The following is an 18,220-nucleotide window of genomic DNA, read 5'->3' as shown; positions in this document are numbered from 1 at the left end:
GCAGGCCCCGGGCTGTGCCTAACGCCCCAAGAAACGCACTAACTAAACATCCTTTTACTAACTTTATTTTTTTAAAAAAAGTGCTTTCGCAGCAGGGTGTCCCCCGGCGCCCTTAGATGACGTCACCCGCCCCCTCCGCCGGGCGCCCCCCCGGCCGCCAGCAGGGACCGCCCCCACCCGGCGCGCCCCGCCCCGGGCCGGCCCCGCGCCCTCCTCTCATTGGCTCTTCCCCACATGGTGGCGCCAGCGGGTCACGTGGCTCTCCCTCCCCCCCCCCCCACTTCGCGTCTGCGCCTCCCTTCCCCCCGCTTCAAGAGGCCCGTGGAGGACCTTTCCCACAATGCTCTCGCCGGCGGCGCGGGACGGTTTGGAGGCGTCTCGCTGCCGACTGCGCCGCCACGCCGCCGCTCGCCCGTGGCGGAAGGCGGTTGAGCAGCGCCGCCGCGCGGCCCCCGCGCGCGCTGCGCTCTCCCCGCGCACGCGGACATGCGGCGCGGCCGCCGCTGAGCCCGGCGCCCCTCGGAGCCCAGGCGGCAGCGGCGCGCCCGCCCCTCCCGCCGCGGCTCCCGGCCGGGGCAGGCGCTCCTCGGCCGCAGCGGGGCGGCGGGCGCCGCTCCCGGAAGCCCTGAGGCGGCGGCGGCGGCCCAGGGACACGGAGCCTCCCCTCCATGTTGGTGGCGGCGGCGCAGTGACCGCGCGAGGGGCCGCCGTGGCGCCAGGTAGGCGGCGGCGGGAGGGGCCGGAGCGGCGGGCGGGCTCGGCGGGGACGGGACCGGGAGCGGGAATTTCTGTGCCGAGAGCGAAAGTAGTTGGGGCCCTTCCGTGAGGGGGGCGGCCGGGCAGCGGGGCGGGGAGGGGGGGGGTGGCGCTGCCCCCCCCCCCGCTCCTGCTGGGCCTTCACCTTCGCTCGGAGCCCGCCGGGGCGTCGGGCTGCTCCCTGGCCGCGCTCGGCGGGCAGAGGGCGGGGGTTGCTGCCTGCTCCCGGCCCCGGGCTTTCCCCCTTCCTGCCGTGCCCGGCGCTGCGCTAGTCGCCGGCGTCGTGGCGCCGGCCGGGAGGCTGACCCCAGCCGGTGCGGCGTGACAGGCCGCTGCCCCGCCGCGGGGCCTCCGGGGCGGCTCTGGGCCGCCCGGCTCGTCTCCCGGGGCGGGAGCGAAAACAAAGGGGGGCAGCTGCCGCCGGGGCTGCGCGGGGGCGGCTCGCTGGCCCTCAGCCTGCCCCTTGCCCGGTTGCCTGCGCCGAAACCGCCCGGCGAAAGCTTTTGTGGAGTGGTAACAACAGGACGGGGAGCCCGGCGTCGTGGTGATGTGTGAGGGAGATTCACGTGGAGACATTCTTGTTGCGGCGCTAACGTGAACAAAGATCCTATTCAGGGGATATAATGCTGGTCCTCTTCTCCGGAGTGAAAAGCTTTCTGCAGAGCGGGTTCTGAATTAGCTGCCTACAGATTCTAAATGTCGGCACACTTACTGGAGTACTGGTATTCACGTAGCAAGAGTTACTTTAAGACTTTACAGTTGTGGAGGAAGTTATGTGGAGAGACCAAAATAAAGTCCAGCTCTGCTCTCTGACTTTTGAAAAATGGAGACTAACAAAGTCAGTAAAGTTGTACTGAATAACGCTGGAGACTGGAAAAGATAGAGCAATCGAGCCAGTGAGAGACTTTGCATTTCATGTTTTCTAGAGTACATTGTGTCCTAATTTTTTTCCCTTTAGTGTGTATTAAAGAATATTATTAGACTAAGCCCCAGATATAACTCATCTTTGATAAACTCCAAATTTATAACTTCAAAGCAGAACGATTTGGGGTAAGGCTAATCCTGGTCCCCTTCCTCCCATAATATTTTTATTCTAGACTGCAAATGAATTTTAAGGTTTTTAGAAGAGTGAAGTACAAATAACTGTGTAATGAGTCAGATACTGGCGTTTAGTATCAGTAACTAATCAGTATCAGGTACATCTGGCAAAAAAGCATCTTTTAAAAATGACAAGAGATTATGAAGGCTGTTCATATTGAAGTAATGACTTGAAATGGATTGGAATGCCCCTTATTATTGAACAGTTATCTTAAGATTGTGATTCTTGTAGCCTTTTAGGGCTTTGGTAATCTTAAATGGAGATCAAGACAAATTACTCTGTGATTTTATGTTTGTATATTGCTAATGTATTTGGCTTTTAATTCAGCTTCTAGTGGACCGTAACTTTAAGTGAAATGTAATTTAACTTAGTTTTACTGCATGGGTATTGAAAGTTTCTTATACGTGGAACAGGAAGAATGAGAGAGATCTTTATTCCTCTTGTCATGATTTCTTTCCATCTCAACAGAAATAAGTATTAGGTTTCTTAAATGAAGTCACTATTATTTGGTTGATCAGCCGTGGTAATCTGTCTCTCTTAACTATAAGGCTGTAGATATTTGCAAAGTAGAAAAACAGACCAGCATCCTCTGTAGCTGTATAAAGAGGACCTGGAAATGATCTCAAGTACTTTTGCAAATGCTTCTCTTAGAATTTCTCTTAGAATTTCTAGGAATATGATGTCTGTTCTGTTTTTGTTTGTACCTCTTAAAGGAGATGAGAAATAGATTGGGGAGCTATTTGGGGTGGTGGTATTGTGGTTCTTTCTTTTTTAAGAAGTCACAATGTTAAATCTCTTGCTGCTTTACTTCCAGTAGTTTACAGTTGCTGATATGTCAACTTTCAAAGCAATAAATGACCCAAGTAAGAAATATATCACTTTTGTTTCATGTTCCACTCATAGTAAAGTGTTTTTGTGAATGATCTTTAGGCATATGCAGAATGGACAATAACTTTGTGGCTTTAAAAGAAAAATAACCCCTCTCTCATCCAAGTGATCCTGGAAGAGGCTGTCTTTCAGAGCCACTGTAAAAACAGTAAAACTATGATCACCTGTTCCTTTCATATTCAAGTTATCTTTTAAGATCAGGAATTTGGGTTTTGGGTTTTTTTTTAAAGATTAATTTATAATGCTCAAACACTCTGACATAGTATGTGAGGACTGGGTTTGACTTAACACTGAGATTTAAATGTACACTACCGTTACTCAGCTATCACTTTTGAAATATCCAGATGGTAGAATTTATCTTTGTGCTCTCAGTGTCTGTATTTGACAAATCTTATCTATGACTTCTAGCCTCTTGTTTTATAGAACTTGTTGCCACTCCTGATGCATGATGGTTCTGCTCCGGTGATAAACATCTGTTTTTACCTGTTACAGAAATTCTAGAGATTCAGTGGAAAACTACTATAAACCCTACACAGCTTCTCTCTGGTATTCTTTGCAGAATCATCTCAGTTTTCCCCCTGTCCTGATTATTACAAAACATACACAAAAGTTTAAGTTACTTAAAGCTGGCTTTATTTAGTAAATTATTTTAAGCATGGCTTTATTTCAATTAATGATATATTTAAAACCTTATATATGATGTTAAAGGAAAAAACACTATTGGAAAAAGTTTGATAGCTGCACACGCACACACGCTTCAAGGCTTACCTGCTACAAACCCACTGTTCAGTGGTGAGAATTTTCTTGCAAGCAGTCTTGGATGGCCAGGGGGAGAGAGAGAGACTCCTTTTTCATAGTGAAAAAAATCTAATCAAGTTACTGCTGATAACTAGATTGATTATTTAGTTCTGACAACCACTGTTATTAGCTTGGATGAATGAATTCTGAAATGGTTGCAGTTAATCAGCTAAACTAAAGTTTAGCTAAGATTAGATTTATACGTCTTTGTTGCTGAGGGACTTTTGCTGCTTTTGCAGACCTAGAAATAGTGTTGAATTGACTTATACCTGAAAGTATTCTGTAAAGAGTACTTCAGAACAGGGCTAACTCATGGCTTTTCAGCTGCATAGGCACATTTTGTTTCTTCTGTACATACTAGTCCCTCTTCCCAGAAGGACAGTGACAATGGTCTGAAAGGATAGAGTGCAGTGAGATTGTCTTCTCTTTTTTCTTTTCTACTTGTTTGGTCCTCTTCTCCCCTGCTCCCCCAACCCCAAACAGTGAGGAATGGGGCATGGTTTGCAAGCAGAAAGGCCATGAATGTTTGTAGTTTGGGGTCTGAGAATCACTTGGTCTTGGTATCTTGAACAATTTAAGTAGGATGATACCCTTGAGCAGGGAGTTAGTCTTCTGCAGCCATGAAATATCAAACGAACTGTAGCTACTGAAGGGTAAAAGGTGAATGTATGCGTGTCCTTATGTTCCCTAAAGCTGCAGCTTTGCTGTCCTGAACAATTTTCTGTTGCCTCTCTTTCTACACCTAGAACTGATGGCAAGCCAAAGGCAGGGTGACTGCATCGGACAGGCTCTCAGTGGTTGAATATTTATCACCTGTAATTCAGTGGCCCACATCAGATGCAACAAGCAGTGTTTTCTCTGTCTGGAATAAACAAAGTTAAGGAAAATGCCTCTTACTTTTGAAAGTATTGCTTTCCTGCAGCTTATTTTTATGGCACATCTGATTGTTTCTCCAACTAAACATCCTAGGGAAGATTTATCAATCAGACTTCCATCAAATGTGGAAGTTGTCATTAATAGGCTGGGGAAATAGTAAATTGACTTGACAAAGGAAGATTTGATTATCTACTGACTAGGCAAGATTAAAATAAATATTGTATAAAATGCATTGAATCAGGTAACACATACACAACTCCAACTTGTGTGTATGTTTATTTTGTGCTAAAATGAGTATTTTCACCTTTTTACCCAAATCTCCATCTGGCAACGTTATCTTTTTATTAAATAATGCTCTCAGAAAATATCTCTATTCAACAAGTAGTAGTATTCCCTCTTTTGAGGAGGTTGTAAAAATCTGACTTTTTTAATATCAGATGTTGGATCATTTTAATTTGGAGTTTTCTTCAGTTTTCTATAAAGCTGATTTTTTTTTTCCTACTATGTATCTATTTTTGAAGAGATTGAGGACCATTTGGTTAATGATCCATGGACTGGATCATAGCTTGGTGCATGCAGTGATTGGTATAGAGCTACACTTATTCATTCCATCGTTGTAAGAAACATGAGAAGATAACTATCTTGTGTTTCTGTGGCCAGTGGCATTTCTTCTGAGTTTAAGATTTTACATATATACATGTGCGTGTGTGTATGTATATGTAGGGAGAAGGGGAGAATGATGTGTGCTTTTTGCTATCAAGTAGGATAAGGAAGAAATGTTTTCAATAAACTGTCTTCAAATGCAGTGTGCAATGGTTAACTTGCAGTATCTGATAACTTTTTCTGGTGGACTCCAATAACTGTCTGTGTTAATAATGTTCTTCAAGGATTGGTGTACTTCCATTAAAGTGCAGTCTTTGTTCCGCTGTTGCTAGGTCTTCACTACTGCTTAATTGTGCCTTTCCCTCTAAAGTAACATGTGAGTAAACCGGACTGATACTGATCCATTTTGAACTTTTCAAGCTATCTCATACTAGTTTGGAAAACTTCAAGTGAGTTAACACTTGTTGTCTTTCCACTTACTACTTGGCTTTTATTACTGCCAATAGCACTAATGGGTATGAAAATCTGTGGGATTAAAGTTTGGATCGAATTCTTCATGTATTTCAGTATCCTTAAGTAGCAACACAGATCAGAACTACAGCAGTGAAGACTTCTACCTGTGTTGCTGTGCCTTAAGAGATGTAGAAAACCTTATCCAAAACAGCTGTCTTAGTATTCAAAACTTCAGTTTTAGTGTAGAAACTGAGGATAGCTGCAAAGAATGAGTGAGCTGGCTGACTGGATTACTCACTATCCAGAACAAATTACTTCAACATTTGTGAAGACAGAGGAAGGAAAGAATGAAATTCTTCTCTTGCTTTCTGTACAGCTGCTGAATAAGCACTTACTCTTCTTGGGCATTTTTTTTTTAACATTCTTAGTTCATCACTTGCAATACAAAAACTAGTGACCCGTGCAGATGGATAAGTGTAATAAAAGTGAAGTAACTGGAAGTCCTATGAAATGGTTGGGGGAAATAGTAGTCTGTTAGGACAACCTTGAGTTTGAGTTTTGTCTTATATATTATCAGATACCTATAAAAATGAAGGTAAAGTGTATGCTTCTCTCTCAGCCTGTATGGTTGTGATTTAAAATGTAGCTTTATCAGCCCTAGCAAGAAGGGCAGCTATTCCAACTCTTGGGATGAGTCAGTTGGTACCTGCTGTTATTCTGTGGTTTACTGTGGCAAGTGGCTTTGGAGAATGAGGTCCATAACTGTACATAGCTTCTAATACTATTGATGTGGGAAACTTAAGTTCTTTTGGAAGTTTTGCAATAAGATAGAATAATCAATATTTAAAAAATAAGGTTGATTATTTAAGAATCCACAGTAAAGTCCTGCTTCATTATAGGAGATTTCATGATGCCATCTGTGTGATAAAGTAGCTAGAATGATGATGAGCATATTTTTCTGTTAGCAGACTATTTTCACAAGTGGAAGGTAAAGATGGTGGAGTTCAAGTTAGATTTTTCAGCCCAGCTCTGGCTTTTCTCCCTTTTTGTGGTAACAGCTTCTGTTACCTTTTGTCTGTTGCTATTATGTTAAATGAAGAAAACCTCTCATGTCTGTCTTGCATTACTGGCTATATTTTTCCAGCTTTATTATAGTTATCTTGAAAGTGTTCACTGTGTAAAGACTTTGAAAGCAAGATCAACAGTAACTGAAACCGCTTACTCTCTCACCTCTGCTACTTAAATGAGGTCTAATGTTTTATTCTTCTGTCAAATATTTTAAGAGATGCTGTGTAAAATACAATGACACTCAAAATTGTTTCAATTTTCATGCTGAACACTTTGCAAACTCTTTATTTTTCTACCATTTTCCAAAAATCAAGTGTTGCCTTATTTTGTCAGAGATTTAGAAAAGGTTAAAGTGTAGGTCTCTGACCTAAGCTTATAAAATACTGTTATGCAAAGTGAAAAGGAAGTAGAGCAGAACGTTTCAGACACCGTAGCTTTCATCTAGTGCATTTTTTCAGGAGTATGCCTGAACAAGGCAAAACCCCTTATTAAAGGGCTTTATTTTCTTTCTTATTTGTTTGTTTTTAAATGTGTTTGTATATTTTACTTGTAAGCTGAGTTTACTTTTTATGGAAACCCATCTCTTTTTAAATACCCGAAGAGTGTATATTACTAGATGCTTGATGCTTAAAATGGAAGAACAGTATGCTTTTTGGTAGAGGACTCAAATTCAGTATATTTTTTATCTTAAGGGTGTGTGTATAGTTGCATGTAATCTTCAGTAGTGGGTTTTTACTTTTAAATACGTAAAATGGTAGGGGAGCCTGTACGTTACACACTTTCTGTTAGAGGAACACTCCTCAGTTTGCAGAGGTTCAGCATTCAGAAGCTGAGGAATAAGACTACCATGATGTGGATGGAAGGAAAAATAAAGTTAGTCCTTAATTAGGCCATTGCATGCTATTTCTTCCTTTGCAAAATTCAGCCCTTCCTCTTCTGGCTCCATACAACTTTCTAATCACCTACCCCTCTGGCTTCATTGTTCCATTAATTTTTGCATAGTAAGTATGCTTCTTGCCATTGCTGCACCCTCTGAGCTTTTTGTTTGGGTTCAGTCTTGCTCTGTGTTTTACTCCATCAGTTTTGACCACCTTTTTTCCTTCCATTGATTTCCAGTCTTAGTTTTCTGTTTCTCACTATCTTTGCCAAGGTCCTTTGGTTCAGCTCTTGCTTCCCTGGTGTTTGAGTCTAGCTGCTTGGGCATGTTTAGGATGGTATTAAAGAAACATAAAGATGGTCTTCCTAGTTTCTTTAGCATCAGAGCAATGACTGCACCAAGTCCTGCTGTGTTGCCATAGCACTAGCTGGAGTATGCTCATTCATCTTGTGGGAATGTTGCATGTGCAGCATAGCTATGGGATAGGAAGTTCAAATTATTAGTGTATGCTAAGTGGAGATCCAGTCTACGCAAAAACTAAATGCGATGAGTAGCAAAGACTTGCTGAGTAAATATAACCTTTACTTTTTTCAGATCTGTGACTTGGCCAGACTTGGAAGGGCTGCATCTGCAGGAAGCATATTCTTGATCTCAGTGACCCACTGTCAAATTTCTACTTTTTGCTGGAAAGCATGAAAGTATTGGTGCTTTCAAGTGGCTGAAAATCGTAATGAATGTGAGAAAAGCACTTTTTTTTTTTTTTTGGTAACTATTCTTGGAAATGACTGAGCTGTTTTTGCTGACATTGATCTGTAACACTATCCCCTCCAGCTGCAAAAGTATGCATGTGACTAAGGACCCTTCTGCAGCTGAAGATAGGGTCATGAGTTTATGCTGATTTGATTGAACCACGTGCACCATGACAATAGTATCTAATCCCTAATTAGTTCCTGTTATTTCTAAATCTCAATTTCACACAGTTTCTTCACAGACTACTAGAAGAAACACCTAAGCACTGACTCCTACATTTATGAGGATGTTATGAAAGAAAAAGTACATCATACTGTTTTTTTTTGGGGGGGGGGGGTTGTATTATCACTACATTACTTCAGTGTCTTATCGATATATATGAAAACACATGATTTAGCACCTGGCATATGTGCATCTTCTCCCAGTAGGGGTAGTTATGATACAGTGCTTGTTTTGGTCGGGATTCTTGTTGTACGCATGCACATGTGAAACAGCACAGTGCATATTACTTCAATAAAAATACTCTTTTGAAAATAAAAAATAGATTGGTCTTCAATTTCTGTGAGTATTACATCCTCTTCACCCTCTGTCTTAGAAACTTGTTTTATTTTTTCCTCTCTCCTGTATAAATGAATATGCTCTTGCTGGGAGCAGTTAACTGTGGTTCCATGACATAATATGCAAACTCCAATGATTGTTCTGTCTTACAGTTTCTGTGGGCCCAGGCACAGACTTATGTAAATAGAGGCTTGGGACTTGACTCTGGTATTTCAGAATGTTTCTAGAAAGTAGTATTATGAGTGGCACTCATATTGGAGAGTTACTCTGCAGAGTTACCTTAGACCAGTGCATAGGGAAAATGCACAACTTTGTCCCTGATGCTTTTGTATTCCCCAAGAGCTGACAGAGGCTTGAGTAACCTAGGCTGTCCACTGCTCAAGTGGAGAGGAGTCTTCTTAAAAACTTGAGAAAGGTGACTGAAGAGCCAGTAGGGACAGGAGCATAGGTTTGAATTGCAGGTTAGATTGATCAACTGTGAATACATACTCTGAATCAAAGGAGACTGCACTGTGATGACTAATTCCTAAAAGTGTTGGCTGGGGGAGGGGGGGGGGGTTAGGAAGGTTGATTGCTTGCTTGTTTGTTTATTTTTTCTCTCCCTTGCAAAAATGTAGGTAAGCCTCAGCCAGTTCTCAATCTGTAAACTGAATTTGTCTAAGTACTGAGCTGTCTTGGTTGTCAGTGGTCACCCTTAATGTACTAGTAGTACTGCAGCTGTCACTTTTCTCTGCTTCAGGTGTGTAGATTTGTGTGGTCTAATCAGTTAACCTCACAGCTGCAGGCAGATATTGAAAATGCTGGAGAGAGAATTGATTTGCATTGTTTACCTGTGGAGGGAATCTGCTGAGATACAGTTTCTCATTGCTCCTTACTGGGTGTGAGCTTTTGGGATATGTCCTGAACTCATCTTAAACTTCTGCCACCTATCCTAGTGGAACAAAATGTTTCACGGTTGACAGTGCAGAAAGATGAGAAACGAAATTTGTCTTCTGTAGGTAATTATGCATCAGTGCCAGTAAGGTAACTGGTGATTCAGTACTGAACTCAAATCTGCCATGTCTAAAAGCTGCTAACTGCCGTGCAAGCTTGTAATCGGCTGTTGCTGTCAGCTCTTCGTGGGCTTACTTAGAAAAGGGGACTTGGCCTCATGTGATAGCATGGTGAGGATTGATGTCTGTAGGGTAACTTTGTTCCATGTGTTTTGAACAAAGACATAGTGAAAGAGAACAAATACTCCTTCTTTGATACTTTAACCATTTCTGTCAAATGTGATACCTTTCCTGGATTGTGGAAGTGTCAGTCTATGTATGGACTGTCCTAGTAGCTATTATGCTGATGCTGGTGAGCAAGTCAGCAGAGACCGAGAGCCCTTACATGCATTGTCTTTTGAGGGAGGCATAGCAGTGTTTCCCAAATCTTGGTGCATTGTGTTGTCCTAAGTTGTGTATACTAAAAACTGAAAAGGCTTGCTCTTTTTGAATGGTTCCTTGGGATGGGATTTGGAGTTTCACTGTAGACTGTGATATATTGGTTGAGTTTTAGCACGAGATTCTTGGATTTGTCACTTTATTATTGCATATTTTCTGGTGTTAATATTACTGTTTTCCATGTCCTGCTACCATGTTTTTCTTTATTACAGGGTACAATCTGTGAGAATTATCTTTACTGTGGGAAGGAAAGGAACATGAAGACTGGTAGATCAGAGGAACCAGCTAATGTATGATTAGGATTTTTGGGGTGAGGGGGTGCTTGTCCTTCAGCAGGCTGAATTTTGTTGATGTCTTGAGTGATATTTGGTTACTGAATTTTTCCTTTGCGTGAGGATTGGAAGTTAATGAGATGCTCTGTCAAACACTGACTAGCTAACCTTAGGGGTTTGGTGCTGACAATAAAACTAAAAATAAAATCTGGAGTGTAACATACTGTGGGTTTTTTCATGTTCAGAGTCATTCAAAGCTACTGTGAATGTCTCTATCAGAAAAACAACACCATAAGCAAACAAATAAAAAAGACCACCCTCAAATCTTTTCTAATCTTGTAGTCTTGCTGGGATGTGTGCTGAAATTTCCCAGCACAGAACGATATGGGATGTTCCTTAGTAGACAGATACCTCTTGGTGATGCTAACTTCATTGCTGTTCTTCAGTCTCATGTGTAGAATCTGTTTGTTTTGGCTTTGATAATTCTTGTTTAAGAGCATTATATCAGCATCATGTTGTTATGCAGGTATTAATGCCAAAGTATGAAGCTTGCAATACAAAGGTGTTTTCACGTTGGCAGTGTGTCTCGTTTAGTTGTGGGTCCTGCTGAAGCTTTTTGAATAGTGTTTTTTCGAAGTAAGGCTAGCACGAGTATTCATCCTCATGCATATGAATAATGTGCATACTAACATTTCTTCAAAATATGTGGGTCAGGAGTTTGTTTGGTTACTGTTAGCAATTGTAGATTACTGAAGAAATCTGCAGATTGGCATGGCCTGTCAAGACACTGATGAATAAACGGGTATTATGTTGTTTGGTTAGTTGCTTATGCTGTCCAGTAAGTTGAAGTGTTTTAAATGCCAGAAGCTAGACATGTTGCAGCATCTTGACACATAACACTATGTAAAAGTCCTGTTGTGCCCTACAGTTCATGGAATATTCTCAAATACATGAGTTATTAGGGCATTGAAAAAGATGTCTTTTAGTATGTTTGGCGTATGTCCTCCAGGTGTTAAACTTTAGTGAGGAATACTATCTACTCCCTTGATTTAACATGAGAAGTTCTGTATGGCAGGTTTTAAGTCAGTTTGTGATTATAAGCTTTATACAGGAAGGAGATTACCTTGTGTGTGTCTACTGCAAGGTTCTAAATCTTCCCTGAAACTCTTAACCCGTCTGACTAGCAAAAGAGCTACTGGATGAGATAATCTCAGCATCTCAGCCACTGTGGCAGTTCCTCAAGCTGCATTTGCACATTTCCCTTGAGTTGTGCATGCTTCCCTTGCTTAGGAGATGGTTATTAGTTTTGTTGTCTTGTATACTTTTGTAAATGTTCACTGGGCATGTAAGCATTGAGTGTTCTCAGCTGATATTCAGTTCATTCTTATTGTGGTGGTCACAAAACTGAAAGTACTAAATCTAGTAGGGACACAGCTACAGCATCTGCAATGTAAGTATGCTTACTAGTTTCTTGCTGTTAAGAGTGTGGAAAAAGAAATGCTGAGAAGGCTATCCATTTATTATGTTTCCCTTTTGTGTAGGGAGGGGGAAGGTAGGCAGAAGGGCACATGCTACTTAAAATAGCAGAATTCTAGCTATTTGACTTCAACAGTTTTATCCTCTGGCTTTACCTTGCATTTTCATGGCGTTCGCAGGCAATTAGGCCCTGCTGCCCCCTTGAAAGGTGCAGTTTCAGAAGAAAGTTTTAGCTAATCTAGCACCTTGCTGCAGCGAAAAGGGGCAATCCCATTTTACTAGTTCGTCCCCCATTCTGTCATTTGCAATGCCTTTGGCACATCTCTGGCTCTTGGTTAGCTAAGTCTGCTCACAAACACTAGTGAGAAACAGAGCAGCTTCTTTTGGCAGAAAACTGTGAGATTAACTCTATTGGGTAACTGCATCCTTAGAGAACTTGGAAAGACTCTGAATCAGCAGTGTCTCCTTGCCTGAATAGCACAGATTCTTTCCAAGACACTCGATCTGCATGAATAGGCTTAAACCACCTATAGAAAAAGGTTTCTTTTCTATTCTCCAAAGCACAGCACTGGTCTTTTTCTTCATCTTGTTGGTTCTATGGCATTCCCTTTGGGAATGCAGACAAGGTGCAATTTGGGTATACAAAGAGTGAAGATCCTCCTTAAAAGCACTCTTTTGAGTGTGCCTATTGATTCCATTCTCACTAAAGTTCTGGGCCATGAGATTTCACTACACAAAGGAACAAATACAGGATAAGTGCTTCCAGATCCTCAGTTACTGAAGGGCAAATAATATTACTGAATTGTCATTTGAACCAAGTCTATCTACCTATCTTGGGTTCTTCAGACAAATTAACAGTTTTTCTAGTTAAACTGTGAAGGTTTTTGAACAGTTGGAAATACCCAGTGGTTTCATTTTTTTCCCCTGGAGTTATGCTAGACAAAAAAGTGATACTAGTAGGTGAAAAGCTTATCAAACATTAAGGTGAGATCTGAAATACTGATCTGAAATACTAAGCATTTCCTGAGTCTATCTCTAAGATAGTTGCTGGGCCTTGGGCAGAAGACTTCAAATGGATTTTCATCATCAGTTGGACATTTGTTCCTTAATGGTTCAGAGGTTATGGGGAACTCCAGAGCGCATTCCTTGTTCTACCATTAGTAGCTAAAAACTTTTGGTTTTGCACATGTCTGTGTGACCCCCCCCCCCCCCCCAAAAAAAAAAAAAAAGGTGTGAGCTGCTTAAATTTGCTTGTGGAGGGAGAGTCTTAAACATCCTTCTGAAGTTTCTTAAAGACCATGAAAATGCATACAGCAGGTTAGACCCCCAATTATTTTATTTGCTGCATGAAACTTTGATGGAAGTAAAGGGTGTTCATGTAGTTTTTAGTAAGCAAAAACATCTGCTTACTGTATAATGAATGTATGGTTGACTAAACCTGAGCTAATAAAACACAGCTAATAGAATGCCACAAATCTCTTTGAAGAGACCTGAAAACATTTTTATAGAAACAGGTCAAGTCACTCCTAAAATTAATTATTGATGCAACGTGTATACAAGAAGTTGCAAGTTACTTAGAAACGTTTCCTGAGTTAAATTGCTGAAGTTAAGGGAACAAGAATAAACCAGTCTTGGACATCATTTTGCGCTTGCTTACTGGAGGTTACTTTGTTGCATGTGTTCTTGACACCGCCCCCCCCCCCCCAATCCCTTCCTTCCTCCTTTTCCAATTGAACAAATTCTATGTAGATAGGCCCCTAGACTTGTTACTGTTTGCAGGAGAGAGTGTATTTAGCTGTTGTATTTTATTTGCAGGACATGAAGAACGTTTGTAAAGACTTTGTGGCTACACCAATCAAAAGGCAGACACATGCCACTTTCATGTGTGTCACTTGTTGTTAGACTAATGTAAATTTTCATGCTATATGGTGTTTCTGTGTCTATTTGACTGTGAGATTTTAATGCAATAGATTTTTAGTTTAATAGGAAATTCAGTTGCATGACTTTGAACAGACCAAGCTTTTTCTTTCTACATGCGCTGTGCATCGGCGAAGTTTTACATCTGTATTTTTAGGTTATAAACTGTAAAATATTAAATATTAATATAAAATCATACTCTTTTGTGACATAACTTTCATTTATATCTATCTTATGGAGTTATTTAAGTGCATCTTGAGGGCTACATTCCTTAGACTGACAGTGATGAATCTATTGCTACATTCTGTGATTCACTCTGTTTAAGCACTTTTGTTGGTGAGTATCTTTGGCATGTCTTCCTTGAAGACAAGAACTGGACTTCCCTTTGAGCAGTAGCCTACAAACTTAAACGTTTAACTCCTTAAAAATAATTCGGGGGGGAGGGACAGGACGACACACCTCAATTTGTGAAAGCATCCTTGTTCACCCTTCTCAGTTTAATATACCAGAGTATTCTTGCTTTTTGTCTGGGATCTGAAATGAAACAAGGAACTTCTGTTTCAAAGGAATTATATTGAAAGCTTACTAGAAGCAGCAGAAAAATGTCATCATGACTGTAATGCTATGCCTTAACTCTTCTTTGAATGTTATCTTTAAAGAGCATTGGGGGGGGAGTGGTCATTCATTTCAGAGCACTAAGATAGTATGGTACTTGCTGCTGTCTTGTCAAATGTCATGTGTGCGTTTCAGGGTGCTTTTCAATACTTCACATCAACTGAATGATTGTAACTAAACTCACAATGTGTTGGTTGTAAAAAAAAAAAGTCAATGGAATTTAATACAACTGTTCTTTGGATATTGACACTCTTCAGATATGTTTGCCAGGTTGGGCTTGGAGCACTTGATGTGAGGTCATAAGCCTTGGTAACTGGGAGAATCTGACAAATGAAAACTGATCTCACTTCTTTCACCTCCTACCCCCACCCAAGAATAGAGATTTCTTATGTAACATGCAACTGTAATGAAAACTTGAGAAATACAAATCTTCTTAAAACTTAAGCTAAGCAATATACCACACTTTTGAATAAATAAAATGCTAATTTTCTGTGCTCTCTGTTCCTCTTGAAACACTGTTCTCTCTTTTTCTTTTAAACTTGGTTTTTGATTTATTTATAAAAAAACTAGTGATTTTAGTGTTAACTCTTTTACTGCTCTGCTGCTTTTAACATCCCTTTTAAAATAGTGGAGAAAATAGTTTTTCTAAGGTTCTGTTGTTAAATAATACGTACATTTTGATAACATCTTATGCTTTGTTTCAGTAGTAGTAAAATTCCTCTGCTGCTTTGTGAGAAATACAGTGTCAGACTGGCAAAAAGATTAAGATGATTTAAGTGTGTTAATGGCACTCAGTATCTGTTCAAATAATGGATTTGTAAGAAGGATGTAATGCAACATAAATGTTTTTAGTTGCTGCAGATCTCGAATTTACTAATGTTATGTCGGAATCTTAGGATCTCTATTTCGTTAATTCCTGTAACTCTCCAAGAAGTCCTGGAATGTCTTTATTAAAGTGTAACCTTTTATCTTACTCTCTTCTATTAAAGAATTACTAATATAAAGAGCTTCTACAGGTTCTATTTCTGCAAACCACCTTATTGATCTCAAGAGCTTTTATAAGCAAGAATTCTACCGCTACTCCTTAATTACAATTTGGTGTCTACATTGTGACTGTTTAAGACCTTGTCTGTGGCTGGATGCAGAGTGAAGATCTTAGTCTTTTCTTTAGATAGGCTGAGCTGTGACATGTGCTGGAACCTTAGGGATGAGAGAATTTTGAGCATAGCTTGCGCATTTTTCTGCTTTTGTAAAGGAAAGTTGAGGCTTCCTTAAGACTTAGTTTGCAAGACATCTGTCTCTCTTTTTTTTTTTCCATACTTATTTTTCCCACCCACCCTTGATTTAAAGTCTCTGGGACTGAAGCCACTTAAAGTCCTCTTGCAAACCAGAGTAGAAATAATAGAACTTGATACTGTTTTTTAAGTTCAAATATTGGGTTTTGCTTGGTCTTTGGTGCTTGTTTAAGGCATTAAGCTTCAACTTGTTGGTTTGGCTTTTGCTGGGTTTCATCTTTGCTTACTCGTAAAGATTATTACTGGTAGGTGGTGGTCTGGTCAGTGGCTCTTTTCTTAAGAGTTTGTATGCAACTTGTGTTAATACTGCTTGTGTTACAGGGAATGCTATTACTGTTAGTAGCTGCTCCAGAGTTGATACCATTTATCCTAATGAACACATTTGGCAGCTGTGAACCCAGCATTCTTAATGAAAAGGTGTTTAAAACAATTGAATCACATTAATTTTGTATATTTCTTTAAATACCCTTTCAGTCATTTATTTGTATCAGAATAGGATGACTAACTGTAAGGGAATTTACCCCTATATTGGTAGGCTTTCATCTTCTTTATTCCCTTCCCCCTGTGTGCCCCCCCCCCCCCCCACTTGATTCACAGGTTCCTTTGTGGGGGATGATAAAGTAAGTTCTAACAGGAACACCAGAGCCATTTAGAATGCTAATTACAGGCTTCTGACTAGTTTCACAGTTTTGACCATGTCTTTAATGAACCGTCTGTGTTTGCAACTCTCATCTGTGAGTCCTGCTTTCCTGGGTTGCCCAAGCAAGTGAGAAGTGTTATGTAATGGATATATCTGCAGGAGCATTCCTTTCCTCAATAAAGAGATGTGATCACTACAACACTTCCTGCTGCCAAGATCAAGTAGTAAAGAGTTGATCAGAGGCAGTTTCAGGAGGCAAACACTGTCTCACCCTCCTGGATATCTGGGTAGAGAAAACAGTGTGGTTAAAGTTTAAATTGAAATTGAGTTTACAAGTGTGATTGTAGTGTTCTCAGCTCTTTGCTGCTGGGAAGACTCTTTCATGCTTTTCCTGGCAAAGGCATTAAAGAGGCTTGAAACCCTCATCAGCTGGCTTCAGGTTTGAATGCTTATGTAACAAATTTTGGTACTTTCTGACTTCTTTGATCCCTTGTGAAGTTCTAGCTCATCTGTAAATAAAGCTGTATGGACTTCTGAACGAAATTGCTGGTACCTCTAGGGTTTTGGGGTTGGATTTTTAGATGCTTATACAGCCTCTGCTGTGACTTCAGGCATTTGAAATGCCACAGATCCACTCCTTGGTGTAGCTGCTCTTTCAAGCATATCTCATTCTGCATGTGGTAGGCAAGCTACTTAGAACATGCTGTTTCTTATGTGATGCCAATTTCTTTGGACCTGTGTGATGTGTATCACAAGGATGGTCTGTATCCTTGCTGTCTTACTTGACACTACTCCTTTGGAGAATGGTTGAAAGGTGTGTCCTCTTTCTTCATGATTCTTAGCTGCGCCTGCGACCTGTCTCTTTTGATTATTGTAGCTTTCCTTGCATTCTTTCCTGGATTACCAGTAGTTTTCACTTTTCTCACTTGCTGCTACCACTGTAATTATGGGCACAGAAAGTAACTGGCCCTTCTGGTTCCTGTGTGTTTAGGTTTTTTTTTTTTTTTCCCCTCTCCAACATTTCATGAGGGACAACTTGCAGAGGTTAATTACCATGGTGTTATGTAGGGTGGTTTGCATAGAAGCTTAGCAATACATTTAACTTTTCAAAATAAAAGCACTTTATGATCTTAAATCACTACAAAAAATTTACACTTTTGACTGAAAAACTTCAAGTTGGAAGGACCATTTGGAGAGCATTAATGATACTCATTTGCAAATAGGTGGTTAATGATCCCTATCAAACTCCTTATGTCATGCGTTTCTACTTTACACGTGTATGATGAAGTAAAGAGCACTAGTAATTCCTCATTAAATTCATAGTGGTCACTCTTGGTTTCGGGTTGTGTTCTAAATGTAGTGTGTAAATGGTTTGTTTTCCAGACTACATTTTCTAAGAAAATGAAGAACAGAAAGCGACATATTCGAGATGCTGATGACCAGGAGCATGAAGACATGGAAGGTAATGTCCATGTGTGTAAATATTTAAGTATATCTTTTGGGTCCTAGCTGTGAAGGTCAGATTTTTACATATATACCCTCCTAATTAGTATGCTGCTGGCTTTGAAAAAAGGCATGTAAACAGTGATTATCCCAGCAAAGTATTTTTCTTTTGTCTGATGGGGTCCCCAGATGCTTTCCTGTGAGTTCAGTGTTTTTGCTTGTTAACTTCTAGTATCAGAACCAAAATGGAGACAACTGTTACTCAGGAAAATAGTGGACTTAGAGTAAAATTCCTTGAAGAAAAGTTCTTGCATGTTTATATTCTGAAAACAATTTCGAATTTTAACAAGATTAGGAGCATTTCTAATGTGCATGATTAGATAAATATTTGGGGATGTTCAGATGA

The 18,220-nt window shown here is 40.6% G+C and overlaps 1 protein-coding gene across 3 annotated transcripts in view; it reads left to right on the top strand.

The window, feature by feature from the left end:
* Window positions 1-320: 320 nt before the first annotated feature.
* Window positions 321-18,220, top strand: part of SCAF11 (SR-related CTD associated factor 11) — a 54,225-nt gene continuing 36,325 nt past the window's right edge. Inside the window, exons 1-3 of one of the 3 annotated variants that reach the window (XM_064508203.1) lie at window positions 321-719; window positions 8,013-8,154; window positions 17,755-17,833. In XM_064508203.1, coding sequence (XP_064364273.1) covers window positions 8,149-8,154; window positions 17,755-17,833 — 85 coding nt within the window. In that variant the 5' untranslated portion in view covers window positions 321-719; window positions 8,013-8,148. Of the gene's footprint in view, window positions 720-1,206; window positions 1,653-8,012; window positions 8,155-17,754; window positions 17,834-18,220 lie in introns of those variants that run through there. The other 2 variants (XM_064508205.1, XM_026099904.2) reach the window with 2 other exon arrangements.

The sequence above is a fragment of the Dromaius novaehollandiae genome, chromosome 1 (genome assembly GCF_036370855.1).
Source record: "Dromaius novaehollandiae isolate bDroNov1 chromosome 1, bDroNov1.hap1, whole genome shotgun sequence".
Classification (NCBI taxonomy): Eukaryota; Metazoa; Chordata; class Aves; order Casuariiformes; family Dromaiidae; genus Dromaius; species Dromaius novaehollandiae.
The sequence above is the reverse complement of the archived record's forward strand: the minus strand, read 5'-3'. Positions and strand labels throughout refer to the sequence as shown.